General features: G+C 44.7%; 1 protein-coding gene and 1 long non-coding RNA gene across 4 annotated transcripts in view; both read right to left on the bottom strand.

The window, feature by feature from the left end:
- Window positions 1–16,608, bottom strand: part of DLGAP1 (DLG associated protein 1) — a 243,643-nt gene that overhangs the window by 24,770 nt on the left and 202,265 nt on the right. For all 3 annotated transcript variants that reach the window (XM_050942123.1, XM_050942126.1, XM_050942125.1), the window contains exon 6: window positions 14,159–14,250. In XM_050942123.1, the coding sequence (XP_050798080.1) occupies window positions 14,159–14,250 (92 nt within the window). The remainder of the gene's footprint in view (window positions 1–14,158; window positions 14,251–16,608) is intronic.
- Window positions 6,755–7,483, bottom strand: LOC127045744 (uncharacterized). The gene is made up of 3 exons (XR_007772810.1): window positions 7,285–7,483; window positions 7,067–7,179; window positions 6,755–6,961 (listed from the first exon to the last, which is right to left on the bottom strand). It is a non-coding gene; the product is annotated as an uncharacterized LOC127045744 (long non-coding RNA).

Below are 16,608 nucleotides of genomic sequence, written 5' to 3'. Positions count from 1 at the left end.
TTCCCTGAGGTTTGCTGGGTGGTTCCGGGAGCGCGAGAGCAAACCGCGGCGAAGCTGGTCTCCTTTCCCGGTTTGCTCTCTCGTTCCCCGAACCCCCGAGCAAGCAGCTCTCCTTCCCTGCGGTTTGCAGGGTGGTTCGGGGAACGCGAGAGCAAACCGCGGCGAAGCTGGTCTCCTTTCCCGGTTTGCTCTCTCGTTCCCCGAACCCCCGAACAAGCAGGTCTCCTTCCCTGCGGTTTGCAGGGTGTTTCGGGGAACGCGAGAGCAAACCGGGAAAGGAGACCAGCTTCGCCGCGGTTTGCTCTCTCGTTCCCTGAACCCCCGAGCAAGCAGCTCTCCTTCCCTGCGGTTTGCAGGGTGGTTCGGGGAACGCGAGAGCAAACCGCGGCGAAACTGGTCTCCTTTCCCGGTTTGCTCTCGCGTTACCCGAACCCCCCTTGAAGCCGCCCAACAGCGCTGCAGTGTGGCCACATCTAACACCACTTGCAGCGCTGGTTGCTGTAAGTGTGGCCACTCTGCAGCGCTGGCCCTATACAGCTGTACTAATACAGCTGTAACAACCAGCGCTGCAAAATTTTAGATGTAGACATGGCCTTTGAATCCAAACTAAAAGCCTATAAAAAAGAAGGGTGAGATGAGAGACTCTGGGTAACATTCTGCTGCCAACATGGAAGAACATCGGTGCCTGCCCAACAGAGATCCAGCTCAGCCTTGTGCCCAGCTTTCCTGGCCAGTTAGCTGCCACAAGCTACGAACCCAAGCTGCAAAATCAAGCCATGAACTTAAGCTATCTTCAGGACTGGTAACTATGCAGCAGCTGCAGAACACCTGATGAATGTGGGTGTGTGTGTGTGAATGTGTGTATGTATAGGTATTAGGTATAATGTGAATGTGTGTGTGTGTGTGTGTGTGTGTGTGTATAGGTAATAGGTATAATGTGTGTGTATAAGAATTAAGATATTAGTTATTAGTCATAATTGTTATCATAATAAATGTGGCATCTTTGTCTTGTCCCCTTTAAAAAGATCCTGCTGGGTTTTTTTACTGGTCTAATATAATTGGTACAACAACTTTTGAATATCTTAGCCTGAAGTTCTCTATGCACTAAGCAGGCATAGCCAGAGAAATGAGAAACCATGCTTCCCCGGTCAATATCATCACCTGTAGATGCCAGGGTAGTTCAGTGTCCATGTACATTCAGTCTTTGCCTCTCTGCTGAGATTGCCAATAAACTATGACCACCAAATTAATTACATAAAGCATTTTTATGACAGAGTGGGTAGGGAAAAGTATTTTCAGCATAAATATTCTAATATTCTAATTTCTAATTTACCTCAATCATGAATAGGTTAATTTACTTCTTCACGAAAAGTCATTATTGCCAACTATCATAATTGTATTGCAAGTCTCACAATATTGTTTTTTTAAGGGATTCTGGGATTTTCTAATTTCCTCCCTCAATATCACAATCTTCTGCCGATATCCGTAACGTCCGCCATCTCCCGTTACTGTCAGCAGGACTAAAGACACAGGCTACCTGCAGCAAGATGGTCACCACGTCCTAAGATTTGTAAATGATAGTGAAATTTCCCTCAGCAAATAAGGCCTTCATCTCCTATCATTTCTAATAGGGCTAAAGTCAGGCTCTTCTGAGGGAAGAAAGCAGCCGTTTAGTCAGCACGTAAGGGCCAGATAGGAGATGGGAGAATATGGAGATACAAGGAATGGGACTGTTGGCGGAGGAGAAACAGGGAGTGTGTTGAGGAAATAGTACAGGAAAGTATGGGGAGTCAGAGAAAGGCCGGGACAGTAGGCAGACTGAGGCTAAGTCTATACTGCTTACTAGTGTTGATGACGTACGGTACATGTACCTACACACGGCAGGGAAAAGCAGGCTGTGTTCGCAGTGCAGTGTGTAGCAACACATGTCAGTGAAAGACTATAGCAGCCTGGAGGTAGCGGGTAAAGGCTTCAGCAGCTCTCTGCCACAGGAGCCTCTCACTGTGGGGAGGAAAAGGGTCTGGTAGGGGAAGGAAGTGGGGAAACCCCCCCGCTACAGCCTTTAACTGCTGCAGGAAAGGGCACCAGAAAAAGCTGGTGAGCCTTCTCCTGCTGCCTCTCTGCCAGAGTGTTTTCCTGTGGCGGAGAAAGACTTCAGCAGGAGGGAGGTAGTGGGACATTACATAGCTGAAAATAACAATGTAGAGAGGGAGGCACAGCTTGGGTGACCAGAGAGCTGTGTAGGGTATGTACTCGAGTACATACCCACAGCCTTCTCAGGCACATCTTTACTTGCCTAAGCCATGCCTCACCAGGTACACTGCTATTTATACTCATGCTAGGGGGGCCTGCGCATATGTACACTCTGCACTCCCAAAAGAAGCACGCAATGTAGACATACCTTGAAAGGGGATGCAGCAGGAGAGCTTGAGGGGCAGGAGGCAGACAGAGAGGGCACAGAAGAGTGTGAGGGGAAGAGGCAAACTGAAGAGAACAAAGAGGAGTATAAGGGGCAGGAGGCAGACTGAAGGGTTGCAGGAGGAAACTGAGTGTGTTGCAGGAGAATGTGGCATGGCAGAGATGGTGAATCTGAGGGGCTGTAGATTGTGAAGAGAAACAGAGGGAAATACAGGGGTCAAGTGAATGTTGTGTGTAGGTGAGGTCTGGAGACCTGTGTGGGAACACAGAGGAAGAAAGCAACTCGGCAGCTGCCTAGCCTACCCCTTTAGGGAGGAGAACAGAGACAGGCAGAATAAATAAATAAGTAAAAAGGATAATATTTAAATTAACATAATTAGGCTTCAGAGTGAACATCCATCTGCAATGAGTACAGTTCATAGCTCTTCACATAGCTAATTCAGGGGGTCTCCAATTGTGTCTGTCTGAATCTCCGCAAGCCGGCTGCACAACCTGCAGCCGGTCCGTTCCCAAACTGCGCCAAGGGAACAGCTCTACGCGCTCGTGCTCCACACCCTTCACTTCCTCACCCTCGTGTCCCGCCCCGATACGAGTGGTGGGACCTCCTGCCACCTCTGGAGGGTGAGGAGCCCCGGTGGGTCAGCCTCTACTCCACCCTGGTCCCAAGGCCCACTGGAGATATCAGTTGGCGGCTCCTCCATGGGGCCGTGAGCACGGGCGTGTACTTGGCGCGGTTTACCCCTGTCCCGGACACCTGCCCCTTCTGCGGCGTGAGGGAGACCCTGGCGCACGTTTACTTAGAGTGCGCCAGGTTGCAGCCCCTACACCGGCTCCACATTGCCATCCTATTACGTTTCTGGTTGCACTTTTCCCCTCACCTCCTTCTGTACGCACTCCCTATCCGTGGCCCCACGAAGTCCCGGGATCTCCTGGTCAACCTCCTGTCTGAATCTGCATTAGTTTACACTTGGTTCACAATCTGACAGTAATCTCTGCAGCCATAAATCCTTTTGCACAGCTCCAGTGATGCAAAGTAGCCACAGAGCCTCACCCCCTTAATTAGCCTGAGTTAAGCCAGGTGTACACCTGCTCTATTGTGGGAGAAGTGCAAAGCAGCAATAGTGTACTGGTGAATCCAGCCCTTAATTTTGTTTAATGTAAACACAGATTTTGGAGTACAAGATGGCAATTGCCTCCTGCTTCTCACTCCCTTTCAAAGAAATGATCTGCTTTCCAAGCTGCTGTCAGCGAGCCCAGTTTGAATGCTACCCTTCGAAGACCATGGCTCTATTTTCAGGCCTAGTCTTCTACAGGGTGGGAATGCTGGAGAGGCACTAGGCTGAATTCAGACCTCATTTTCATTTGTTCTCATTTACATTCTCTTCTGATTACTCCACTGAAGAGTTAGTCCAGATTTACCGTATGTAACTGAGAGCAAAATCTAGTCAAGTGTATTTAATCCCTGGTGGAGTGACAGATGGGAGGATGGTGAGAGAGAATCTTGCATCGTTTAATAGTGACCAGGCAAGGAGCCTCACTGACAGACTTCAAAGAGAATCCTCTTTAATCCTACTGGAGTAGAAGAAGAATGGCTATTGATATGAAGCTTTGAGAGAGGCACAACAAGATGAAATGGGAGTTGGGAAGGGCTCCTCAATACTAAAACTGATATATGGATTATGCAGGAAATTATTAATGGTATCAGTTGTCTTCTCAGTAAAACAGATACGTCTTATCTGCATCTGTCAAGCTTATTATAGAGAGACTTTTTTTTACATCATACAATGTTTTAATAAAACAGCTGCTTTTGTACACTTGCTTTGAAACAAGGTTGTTAGGTGATGGAAAAGTCAGTTATCCAATTAAAGTTTTACATGATAGGCTCCATTTGCACCGACAAACTACAAAATATGATGTAGACAGATCTCTTCAGTTTTAGGTATTTATTTATTCTTTAATAAGCAAAACTCTTTCTTCACATTTTCTCACTTTATATTTCTTATTATTTCCCTCTTCCTAGAGTGCCCGCCCCCCACAAAAACACACACTCTCCCCTTTCGGTTGTTCAGTCAGGATCCACAGAAAGCAGAAAAATAAAAATAAAAAAGCATTCCTCTTCTAATGATACTTAATATCATGGGACAGCAATCATGGGGGAAAGCAATTCCTTTAATATGGACAGCACATCTTCTCCAGGCCCCTCAGGAAGTCTCTTGTGATTTCAGCACAGTTTGTGTGTCTTAGGGCTTGTCTACTCTTACAGCACTGCACCAGTGCACCCGTGCCCCTATAGAGCTTAGTGAAGATGCTACTATGCCAACAGGGGAGCTTCTCCCATTAGTGTAGGTACTCCCCCTCCTCAAGAGGTTATAGCTATGTCAACAGGAGAAGCCCTCCCATTGACATAGCCCTGTCTACATCAGAGGAAAGGTTGTTGATCGGGAGTGTGGATTTTCCACACCCTTAAGCAACGTAGTTATACTGACATAAGTTGGTAGTGTAGACCAAGCTCGAGTTAAATGCTGATATGATTCTACCTTAGCATCTGTGCGAACGGAATGACTATTTGAACTGACTTTCAATACACAACAAATCCCACAGGTGAAAACATCAAGCTCTGCTTACCAGGATGACGTATTGCCAGAGGCATCACATTTTCAAACTTTCAGGAGTACATCCTTCCTATTTTCAATATGTGCCACCAAACACAGACTCTGCTATAAAAGAGAATGGCCTAGTTTTGCTTGCCTTTGTTTTTATCTAATAAAACAACGCTACGTGCTTGCCTAACAGACTATTCTTTGCACTGGACTGAGTAAAGATATCTGCCTTCAAAAGAAAAACGACTTGTCAACAGAATACAGCATCAGCTTAGAATTAAATAACTCAAAGCTCTGTCACTTCAGCGTAGACACTCACTACAGCAATCAGAGGGGTTCTCCCCCTTTGCCATAGTTAATCCACCTTCCAAGGGCAGCCAATCCATGGATGGTGCCATAGCTAGTCTTCCCACTGGGGAAGGGAATGGTATTGGTAACAACTGGAATTTAACATCCCTAGCAAGCGAAAGGAAAACTAAATCTGCCAAGGCATGTTCTGCAGAAATAGGTAGCCCAGCATCACAAAAGAAAAGACAGACATAGGAGTCAGCATGATATACCAAACAGTCAAAGATTAGACTCTTTAGATGAACAAATATTCTCAGGGAAGCAGTTGTCACAAACACACTTGAATTCTCTTACAAGCGATTATCCACTAGAATATGAGAATGTGTGCCACTATGAAGAAATTCCAGAGTATGAAAACTTGCCTTTCATTCACTCTTCTGATAAAAATCCATGCTTTGAATGGCAGAATTCCAGCAGTGTGGTGGAAGATCATGATACAAATGTACATGGGGTGGAAGAACCATATGATGCTACAAGCAGCCATTCAAGACATGTCAGGTAATGTAGGAGGAAAGTGTGTGTAAAATAGATCCAGCTCTGTGTGCTTGATACAGACAAGATTTTAATGTTGTTTGAATGGTGAATTTAGGAAATATGCTTGTTTCATTATGTGTTGGCAAAGCAATATAAACTGACTATCAGGAAGTTCAGACTTGAAATTAGACAAAGGTTTCTAACCAGTAGAGGAGTGAAGTTCTGGAACTGCCTTCCAAGGAGAGTAGTGGGGTCAAAAGACATATCTGGCTTCAAGACTAAGCTTGATAAGTTTATGGAGGGGATGGTATAATGGGATAGCCTAATTTTGGCAATTAATTCGTCTTTGACTACTAGCAGTAAATATGCCCAATGGCTTGTGATGGAATGTTAGATGGGGTGGGATCTGAGTTGCTACAGAGAATTTTTTGGTGGGTGTCTGGCTGGTGAGTCTTGCCCACATGCTCAGGGTTTAGCTGATCACCATCTTTGGGGTTGGAAAGGAATTTTCCTTCAGGGCAGATTGGCAGAAGCCCTGGGGGTTTTCTGCCTTCCTCTGCAGCGTGGTGCATGGGTTACTTGCTGGAAGATTCTCTGCACCTTGAAGTCTTTAAACCATGATTTGAGGACTTCAATGGTTGAGACACAGGTTTGATACAGGAGTGGGTAGGTGAGATTCTGTGGCCTGCATTGTGCAGGAGGTCGGACTAGATGATCATAATGGTCTCTTCTGACATTAAAGTCTATGGCCATGTCTACATCTAAAATTTTGCAGCGCTGGTTGTTACAGCTGTATTAGTACAGCTGTATAGGGCCAGCGCTGCAGAGTGGCCACACTTACAGCAACCAGCGCTGCAAGTGGTGTTAGATGTGGCCACACTGCAGCGCTGTTGGGCGGCTTCAAGGGGGGTTCGGGGAACGCGAGAGCAAACCGGGAAAGGAGACCAGCTTCGCCGCGGTTTGCTCTCGCGTTCCCCGAACCACCCTGCAAACCGCAGGGAAGGAGACCTGCTTGCTCGGGGGTTTGGGGAACGAGAGAGCAAACCGGGAAAGGAGACCAGCTTCGCCGCGGTTTGCTCTCGCGTTCCCCAAACCACCCTGCAAACCGCAGGGAAGGAGACCTGCTTGTTCGGGGAACGCGAGAGCAAACCGCGGCAAAGCTGGTCTCCTTTCCCGGTTTGCTCTCGCGTTCCCCGAACCACCCTGCAAACCGCAGGGAAGGAGACCTGCTTGCTCGGGGGTTCGGGGAACGAGAGAGCAAACCGGGAAAGGAGACCAGCTTCGCCGCGGTTTGCTCTCGCGTTCCCCGAACCACCCTGCAAACCGCAGGGAAGGAGACCTGCTTGTTCGGGGAACGCGAGAGCAAACCGCGGCGAAGCTGGTCTCCTTTCCCGGTTTGCTCTCGCGTTCCCCGAACCACCCTGCAAACCGCAGGGAAGGAGACCTGCTTGCTCGGGGTTTGGGGAACGCGAGAGCAAACCGGGGAAGGAGACCAGCTTGATTACCAGAGGCTTCCTCAGGTATGCTGGGATACCTGCTTATTCCACGGAGGTCAAGAAAAGCGCTGGTAAGTGTCTATACTTGATTACCAGCGCTGGATCCTCTACACCCGAGACAAAACGGGAGTACGGCCAGCGCTGCAAACAGGGAGTTGCAGCGCTGGTGGTGCCCTGCAGATGTGTACACCTCCTAAGTTGCAGCGCTGTAACTCCCTCACCAGCGCTGCAACTTTCTGATGTAGACAAGCCCTATGATTCTATGAATTAGGTTGATGGAAGAATCGGTCCATCACTAGCGCTTCTGTCATCCGACCTAGCGCTGTCTATACCAGGGGTTAGGTGAACTTAATTATGTCGCTCAAGGGTGTGGATTTTTCACACCTCTGAGTAATGTAGCTGGGCTGACCTAACTTTTTAGCGTAGACCTGGCCAAAGAAATACAAAGGAATTAAAATGAAAAAGCCTGTAGGTGGAAGACACTGCCTTTGTGCCCAGAGCATACATATACAAACTGCCTCAGCTCATGTTTGTTTATTCCTGAAAGTAACTTCTGTCCTCCAGCCATTTCTAAGATGTTCTATTCTTACAAACTACTATTTGTATCCAAAACCTCTCTGCTTATTTAATTAAAATTTCATGCTGCATACATGACTGCACTACAGCAATACAAATAAATAATAATATAACAATAATAATGCAGGAGAGTTTCTACAGCTAATGTGCAAAGTTTACAACATCTTTATGCGTACAGAGCATTCACAACTAGATAAGTCTGTCTGGAAAAAAAAGCTTCATAAATTGCTGACTGTTAGAGTAAGGATCTAAAAACATGAACTCATGGACTTGCCTCTTCCCCTGCTTTTAGATTCTGTGCTTTCATGCTCGTTTGTGCCCTGCAGGTATAAGGTGTAATAATTACAACTTTGGCAAACAGCAGCAGATATCTGGCCTAAGGTGCAGAAAACCATGAAACCGCAGACTGGATAAACCAGTACGGGGCACAATACAGTGTCTGTTCTGAACAGCAACAGCAGGGTCATTCATTAGCATTCATCTCTCTGCTGCTTCTCTGTGTTCCTTTTGAGAAACGTGTTTACATTTCTACTGCAAGAGGCTCCAAAGCGTCTTACAGATGGCAACTCACAAAAGCAGTTCTAATAATTTCAACTGGCTTCATTATGTACCTATCGGTTCTGTTGCTTCTTGTATAGTGCTTGCTTGCCAAGGTTATGGTGATGCTAACTAAAAAAAGCAAGTTGTGGAAAAGGCCAGCAGATTCAATATCATTGATAGGTATTGTAATGGCAGGATCCTGAAACATATATCTTCAAGATTCATTTCAAACATAGGTAATAGACTAACAGGTCTATCAAGCTATGGAATCTTTTGTTTGTAACTATCTTTCGTCTAGTCCTCTATTGTTGTTCTACATTATTACAATCTTTTTAAATTGTTCAATGAAACTTTTTCCACTGACAGAATAAGTGGGGACAAACAATACTCCAGATCAGAACCAAGTCAATATGAATCCTAGCATCTTAGCTCAAGTATAGCTTGGAGATGCCTCACCTAAGGATCTAAGATTTGAGAAACTTTGACTTGCAACAGAGAAACAACAGACTACAAACATACAACAACAAAATCCCAATAATTTGCTGGCAGATTAATTTTTGTGTTAAAGTGACACAAGCAGGAACCCATGTAAGTTTGTTTTAATGTTAATGCAAGAGCATCTAAGCTACAGCCTAAGTGAAAAAGGCAGCATAGGAAGGATTGTGCTCCACAAACTCACAAAAGCCAGAGTAAAAAGAGGGCTCTCTTTCTTTTCTTCTCATAACATTTACAGTGATCGTAGAGGTCTTGGTCGATTTTTCACATTTTGCTGGAAACATTTTGCTCTGTAATTTAGACTCGTTAGAATATGTTATTGTTCTATTTTAGTCGGTTAAAACCAAAACTGAGATACTATTCCTTAATGTGAAATAGTCTCAGTCTACATAGTAGATAAAATCTAATGTACTAGACAGAGCAGAAGTATATCCAGGAGAAGAGGGCAGCTTTCCCTGGCCAGGAAAGGTGGGGAGGCACTTATGTGGGTGTTAATACCCCTGTTTTGCCCCAAGACAGTACTCTTGGTCTATGAACTATCGCTGCATGTCTCTAATAAACCATTTATGACAGGCTTACATCCAGTGAACCAATAATAGTACCAACTTAGAATGTGAATGAGAGGTATGATAAGGGCAGACCATAGAGAGAAAGATGGGAGACATTGGGGGGGATACCATGGAGGCCTATATCAGGATGGAGGGGACAATGTGAGGGTAACAGAGACAGTGAATTACCATCGAGCAGTGAGACAGGCACCCAGCAAGGATACCACAGTTGAATCAGTCTAGAACAGTACTAGTGGGGATGTGTGACAATGCTTAAACCTATTCAGAATGGCACATGTGAGTGCACTGAATAGCTTGTGCTTCAATTCGTTTGATACAAGTAGTTGAAGCACAAACAATTCAAGTCTCTGGTGTAGACAAGGCCCTAGAGGTGGTCCTTTCAGGTGAAGATCGAGTCATAGGTGAATGGAAAGATCAGGAGAGGAGTGAAGAAAATGTAGGACCACAAAATAAGTGTCCATGACCCTGATCCAGCCTATAAAAATGAAGACAGCAGTTCTGAAATTTCTCCTTAAATGAGTGGGAAGCCAGTAGATTCATCAGAGGACTGGGGTGATGTAGTTAGCAATGACGGGGGAGAAGGGAAGGATGAGGGGTGGGTGAGTTACTGCAACCAGTTCATAAGGCTACACATGATCTTTGGACATATGAAAAGGTGGACAAGGCATCTATAATTGAGCGACATTGCAGAGCTGGGGCTTGGGAGCCAGTATGAAAGAATCATAATAATAAAGGGGAAACAGGACACAGGGTTGGATAAAAAAACATAACAGATTTGGACCCAAGGCATTTTGTATATGGACAACGATGCAGAGATAAAGATGGGCAAATTTATAAACACAGGTAGTGTAGGAAGAGAGCTACGAGTAAAAGATGCATTCAAGGTCATGTATAGTGGAGATGAATGGAAGTCTGAGGCCTGCTCTACACTTAAAAATTAGAACAACCTCCGGCACTCATGGCTGTGAAAAATTTCATGCCGTGAGTAATTAGGTCAATCGAATGGTTAGGTCAATCTAACTCTTGGTGTAGATGCAGCTAGGACAATGGAAGATTGTCTCTTGGAGAAATGGATTTATTATAGAAAAACCCCTTCAGCTGATGTAGGAAGCATCTACACTATGGTGCTGTAGCTGTGACACTGTAGTGCAAACACTACAAGAGGAGGAAAATGGAAGAGATAGAGCTGTGGGTTGAGGATGCTCCCCTTGCATGAGCACTGGCCTGCTAAACCCAGGGTTGTGAGTTCAATCCTTGAGGGGGCCACTTACAGATCTGGGGCAAAAATTGGTCCTGCTAGTGAAGGCAAGGGGGCTGGACTCAATGACCTTTCAAGGTCTCTCCCAGTTCTAGGAGAGTGGTATATGTCCAATTATTATAAAAGAAGCAATTCTGGTTTTTGAGCCTTTTAGATGGAGAAACTGAGACAAACCCTCCTGTTCACTTGGTCCAGACACAGAAGGTGAAGGAGGAGGAGTCATTAAGGAAATAAAAAGAATGGAGAGGTGAGGTTCATCAGCATCAGAATGGTGGTGAAGATTGAGGGTAGTAGTAAGATGACCAAGGGGGACAAAGTAGATAGAATGAAAGAAAGGGCTGAGAAATTATGGACTTTGTAGAATGCCACAGGGGAGGGCTCCTGATGCAGAGGGAGGCCAATTTTGTTGCTTCATGACGTATGTTGATTTGGCTGGTGCACAAAGAAAATAATTCAATTAATATATTTATCCTTTTAGGGTCAGCCTTCTAGTGTATTTTATCTTTCAGTGTCCTGGAAGAAGATTTAACACATTTATTTCTTTATCACGTATCCATCTGAAATGGGTTCTCTGTTTTTCTGCAGATGTTGTGGTTTGGGGCCAGGAAGAATGCACTCCATTTACAAGTCTATTCCTTTAAGAGATATTCATTAAAAGTCCCTCCCACTGTGTTAACAAAATGCATAGGAATCCAAATCGTGATGATAAGCCCTTTGTGTTTTGAGTGCACTCATTTTCTGACTATTAGGTTGCTGTCTTTTATCAGTCAGTTCATTTCTGGAAGTACATGATGGATTACTATTTACCATTCTGCTCAAAACAGCAGCAGCCTCAACTTTATCAGCAAGGAATCCTAAAACACAGCTGTCCTTAGGTAATGCAGAAATAATGCTATCTCAGTATAGACCTTGACAGGAAAATCCTATCTCTTGATTTTGCTCTCTAGAATAATAAAAACAGTAACAGAGAGAATACTGCTTAAGTACGGTATTTACTATCAGTGGTTGGCTTATTTTGGACACTTATTTCTTTTGTCCTTGGGGAGGAGTTAAGTGGCTGTCATCACCTATTTAAATGTGCTAATTTACTTAACACTAGAAAAGCAGTGGGGGGTGGAGGCTCAGGATGCATATGTAAAGGAATGTCTTCCAGAAAGAGATGTTTTAACAGTTAACAAGGACCTTGCTTAGCAACAGCATAACAAGGTCACTACAGTTCACATTTCCCCTCTGAAGTCCCCTTAACCTTTTAGAACCACAGCAGAAATGCTCAGGTAGAAGATAATGACAGTCTGGTCTATTTAACAATAGTGTAAGCAATAGGTGATTTGGTTATTATCTCAGCAAATGCGCAATAGTCAAATATAGAAAATTAGTGCTTAATACTTTTCTGACCCACTCTCTACTACTGTCAATGGGCCAAATCCTACAGACTGTAGGATGGTGCCAGGCCCCAGTTGGAAGTGGTTCATAGTTGCTTGGGGGAGAGGGAGTTCTCCATCATGGAGAGTCTGCACAGGGGAACTCTCCTCCTACTGCCTGGAATGAAGCAATGCTTCACAGTGGCTTTATGTTACTGCACAGTGGCTTTTGGGCAGTGTGGCCCATCGAATCACAATTACTCCAGCCAAAACTCCCCAGTGAAGGGGGATCAGAGGGACTGTGTCCACCTCTGCAGCCGTGGAAGTAGAGCACCTCCGCTGGTGCTCCATGTCCTGAGAGGAAGGAGAAAATTCTGCCCCTCACCCAACCTTCATATAAAACCCATTGAGTCAGGTTTGTGCAGGGATCAGGATTTGCCTTATGTGTTTGGCTGGTCATAGATGAAATGGACAAGGTAAAAGTCCCTTTGACAATTTCTAGACAGAGATGGTCCCCTGAAATGTGCTCCAGGTGGGGGGAAGGGAAGCATAAATGCCAGGGGTGGCCTTCTTTATTTTTATTTCAAGCACTAATTTAATAAACAACTCTAGAAGAGATTCACGTTTTATAAACTGATGTTTTACTTTAGATACCGCAAAACAGTGGGTTAAAAAAAAATCTCACTGACAGATAATTATTCAAAATTTTATGAGGAATACTTGTAGCACCTTAGAGACTAACCAATTTATTTGGGCATTTAGTTATTTGTTAGTCTCTAAGGTGCCACAGGTACTCCTCGTTCTTTTTGCTGATACAGACTAACACAGCTACCACTCTGAAACCTGTCAAAATTTTATGGATCTCTAAAGTACATAATGTTTTTCATTTAACTCTCCTACCACTCCTGAAAAATCAGCGCCTGAAAAAATATGCGACACAATGCTGAATCATACTCAACTTTCCAGTACAGCAACCCAACAACAGCCAATCCAGAAGGTAAATTTTATCATGATTGCAGGCACTCAGGCACTTCAGCTCCATCCCCTGCTTAACCTATTTGTTAGAGAGACAAGGCGGATGAGATAGTATCTTTTATTCGACCAACTTCTGTCTCTTTCACCACCTTATCTCTCTAATATCCTGGGATTGACATGGCTAGAACAATGCTGCATATTACCTATCTGTTATCCTCTTGTGAACGAGTAGGGGGATAGAATGTAAAAGAAGCCAGCTTTTAGCTTGTACTCATGTACCCACTAATTTAAAGATGGTGCATTTAATTCTAGACTATCAGATTCAATACTAGCAATACATATTGTCATTGTATTGGTCAACAGGGCAATAACACAGTATTATTTTTGCAGTATTATTTTTAAAGTGGTTTACAGATATTACTTTATAATTAATCCTCATAGTATAGGCAAGAAAATATTACTATCCATCTTTTACTGATAGGGAAACCGAGGCAGACGAATTAATTGACTTGTCAAAATCCCCCCCGAGATCAATCTCAAATCCAACACTAAAACTCAGGCCAACCTGATTCCCAGTCCTGTGTTCAGACCATTAGACCACACATCTGTGCTCAGCTGCCATTCACCTATGATTTCAGACTACAGTGTTATACTGAGAGAGATAATATCAACAGAAATTATCTCCTATGGCAAGATTTATATTATTTTTAAGTGACATTGTTTTGTTTGTTTATTCTTTTAGAAAAGATTTTCATAATGTTTTTATACCTTTTAAATTTTGACATTCCAAATGAACGTGCATCACTTTTAATGTAATTGTAAAACAGGAACATAATGAATTGTGGAAACATATACATGTTTTACCTTTGTTCAGATCTACTCTTTAAAATACTAAATATGATAAAAACCTCAAAAGGATGCTGTCTGCATGCCAGGCTCTTGGATATTTGGTCTCATTGGTGTGATTTTATTTGAGATATTTCTGTTAAAGGCACGAAAGAGAATATTGTACATGAGCATTCAGAAAATCAAATGAATGTTTACTCACGACTTCTCCTCCTCTACTTGAACACCTATGGATTGGAACTTACTGGTTGCTTTATTTTCACCTGGTTTGGTGGATTCTTCAGCGTCATCAACCTGAAGAAATAACCAGATATAAATTCTACTGTCTACACCAGGACAGCTGACATTTCATAGCTCTGTTTAAAGGTCTGGTTAACAACAGCAACAATAACAAAATTAAAGCGACCTGCCACAAAAATGTTTCCTTCTTTCTGACCACAGTTGAATTTCCCTCTAAAGTTACTATTATTTGAGATTTGCGTGAGTAGTAGACCCGGATCAGTGAAAGGTTTAAGGTGCAATATCTCTCAAAACATTTAAGGGAGCATCTCAACACTGTTGCTTGAGACAGACAAGTTCACGGGACACTGTGACAGTTTATAAGTAACTAACATTCCCACCGTATTTTCAATATGCCTGTCACACTTTGTATAAGGAATATTATTACTTGTAATCAGTATAGGTCAATATTTTAGGGGAAAATTTCAAAGTCACAAACAACTGCCAGTTGTGCCTTTGAAAATCTCCCCCTTAATGGCTACTGCAATACAGTATTAAGTTCGAAGGTATTTTACTTACAGCAACAGTTATTTTAAGAATGGATTGGGAGATCCGTAGACGTCCTTTTAAGATTAAGGATTACAATACTGTTGTTAATTCAGGTTTCCGCCAATGTAATCCACATAGATTTTTGTTAGTATTCCAATAATTTTACTTCTAGCTTTGTAATTTTTTCCCCTGTAGGATGGTCTTTGTCAGCAGTAAAGTCGTTCACTGAAATGAGGGACACAGGGCTAGACTGTGCCATTGCCTTATATGACTGATTAGGGGAGTAAGCAGAATTAAGGGCTCCCCAGCTTGCTCAGCCTATCTGGATCTTGGTTTCAGGTCTAGTGCTGACCTGTGGTTTCAGGTCTAGAGCACAGGTCCAGGTATCTGGAGACTCTCTCCTGCAACCAAGTGGTTAGGGAGGAACTAATGGTACAAGGGAAGCAATAAGCTGCATACTTTCAAGGGCTGCAGAAATTTAGGGCTGGTCTACACTACCACAGTAAATTGATCTAACTTACGCAACTTCAGTTATGTGAATAACGTAACTGAAGTCAACACAGTTAGATCCACTTACCGCAGTGGCTACACTGCGCTGTGTCGACAGGAGAACATCTCCTGTCGACTTCCCTTACGCTTCTTGAGGAGGTGGAGTGCTCTCCCATTGATTTAGCCTGACTTCACCAGACCCGCTAAATCAATACTTGCTGCATGGATTGCAGGAGTGCCAATCTGGTAAGTGTAGACACGTCCTTACTCACCACACCCCTGAGCGTAAGGACCTGGTCGGCTACAGCCTGGGTGTGCAAGGCTCCAGGTGACTGACACTTTCATGCCATCACCTGGCAGCCACAGCCAGGGCTGGTTCTACAGTTTTCGCCGCCCCAAGCAGCACACCGAATAGCCACCGGGGGCGGCAGGGACAGTCCGTGTGCCCTTAGGGCAGCAGGCACGTTTCCACGGCGGCGACAATTCGGCGGCAGCGTCTATGTTTAGCTAAAGCCGCCACGGACATCTAAACATAGAAGCTGCTGCCGAACTGCCACCACAGTGGAAACGCACCTGCCGCCCTAAGGGCACACAGACTGCCCCAGCTGTCCACGGCGGCAATTCGGCGTGCTGATTGGGGGCAAAACAACAGGGACTGCTGCCCCTTGCAGAATGCCACCCCAAGCACCAGCTTGGAATGCTGGTGCCTGGAGCCGGCCTTGGCCACAGCACAGCCAAGATCACTGCACTGTAAATCCTGGGAGACGAGGCGAGCCATGAAAACCTGAATGGCAGCACCCACTTTGATGCTGATTGGTTCATGTGCCACTATTTAAGCATGGAGGGGGTCCCAGGAAGCTGTGTGTGCAACAAGACCGATCCCTGACCTGCTGCTGAGACAGAACCTGCCTAGTTCCTGCTTCCATGCCGCCTTCTTGATCCCTGTTTCCTCGTCTTGTTCCAGTCCTGTCCCAGCCTTGCTCCTGCCTTGAATCCAGCTAATCTGGTTCCAATTCCTGGTTCTGACTCAGGTTTGAATTTGGTCTCAATCTGGTTCCAATCCTTGATTCTGTTTACCAGTCCCTGACTCCTGCTCTGACCAGTAGGCCTGACTGCCAATAACCCAGTTTGTAACAGATTGCACAGACCGTCTCTGATCCCCCCCATGGACGATGCCCCAGTAGTTAGATGGAAAGGATGGGCCTCCTGCTGCCTGGCACACCACGCAGGTCACCAGATCCACAGAAGCAGGTTGTCTGTCTCAGACTGAGGTTCAGGCTCTGCGGGCTCAGGTGATGCAATTTTGGGGAGAAAAGCAAGCCCTCTGCAAATCAGTGGGTAGCTCACAAGACAAGAATTTATATTCCAGGCCCTCTGCGAAATAGTGAGCCGCTC

This window comes from Gopherus flavomarginatus, chromosome 2 (genome assembly GCF_025201925.1).
Source record: "Gopherus flavomarginatus isolate rGopFla2 chromosome 2, rGopFla2.mat.asm, whole genome shotgun sequence".
In the NCBI taxonomy this organism is placed as follows: Eukaryota; Metazoa; Chordata; order Testudines; family Testudinidae; genus Gopherus; species Gopherus flavomarginatus.
The sequence above is the reverse complement of the archived record's forward strand: the minus strand, read 5'-3'. Positions and strand labels throughout refer to the sequence as shown.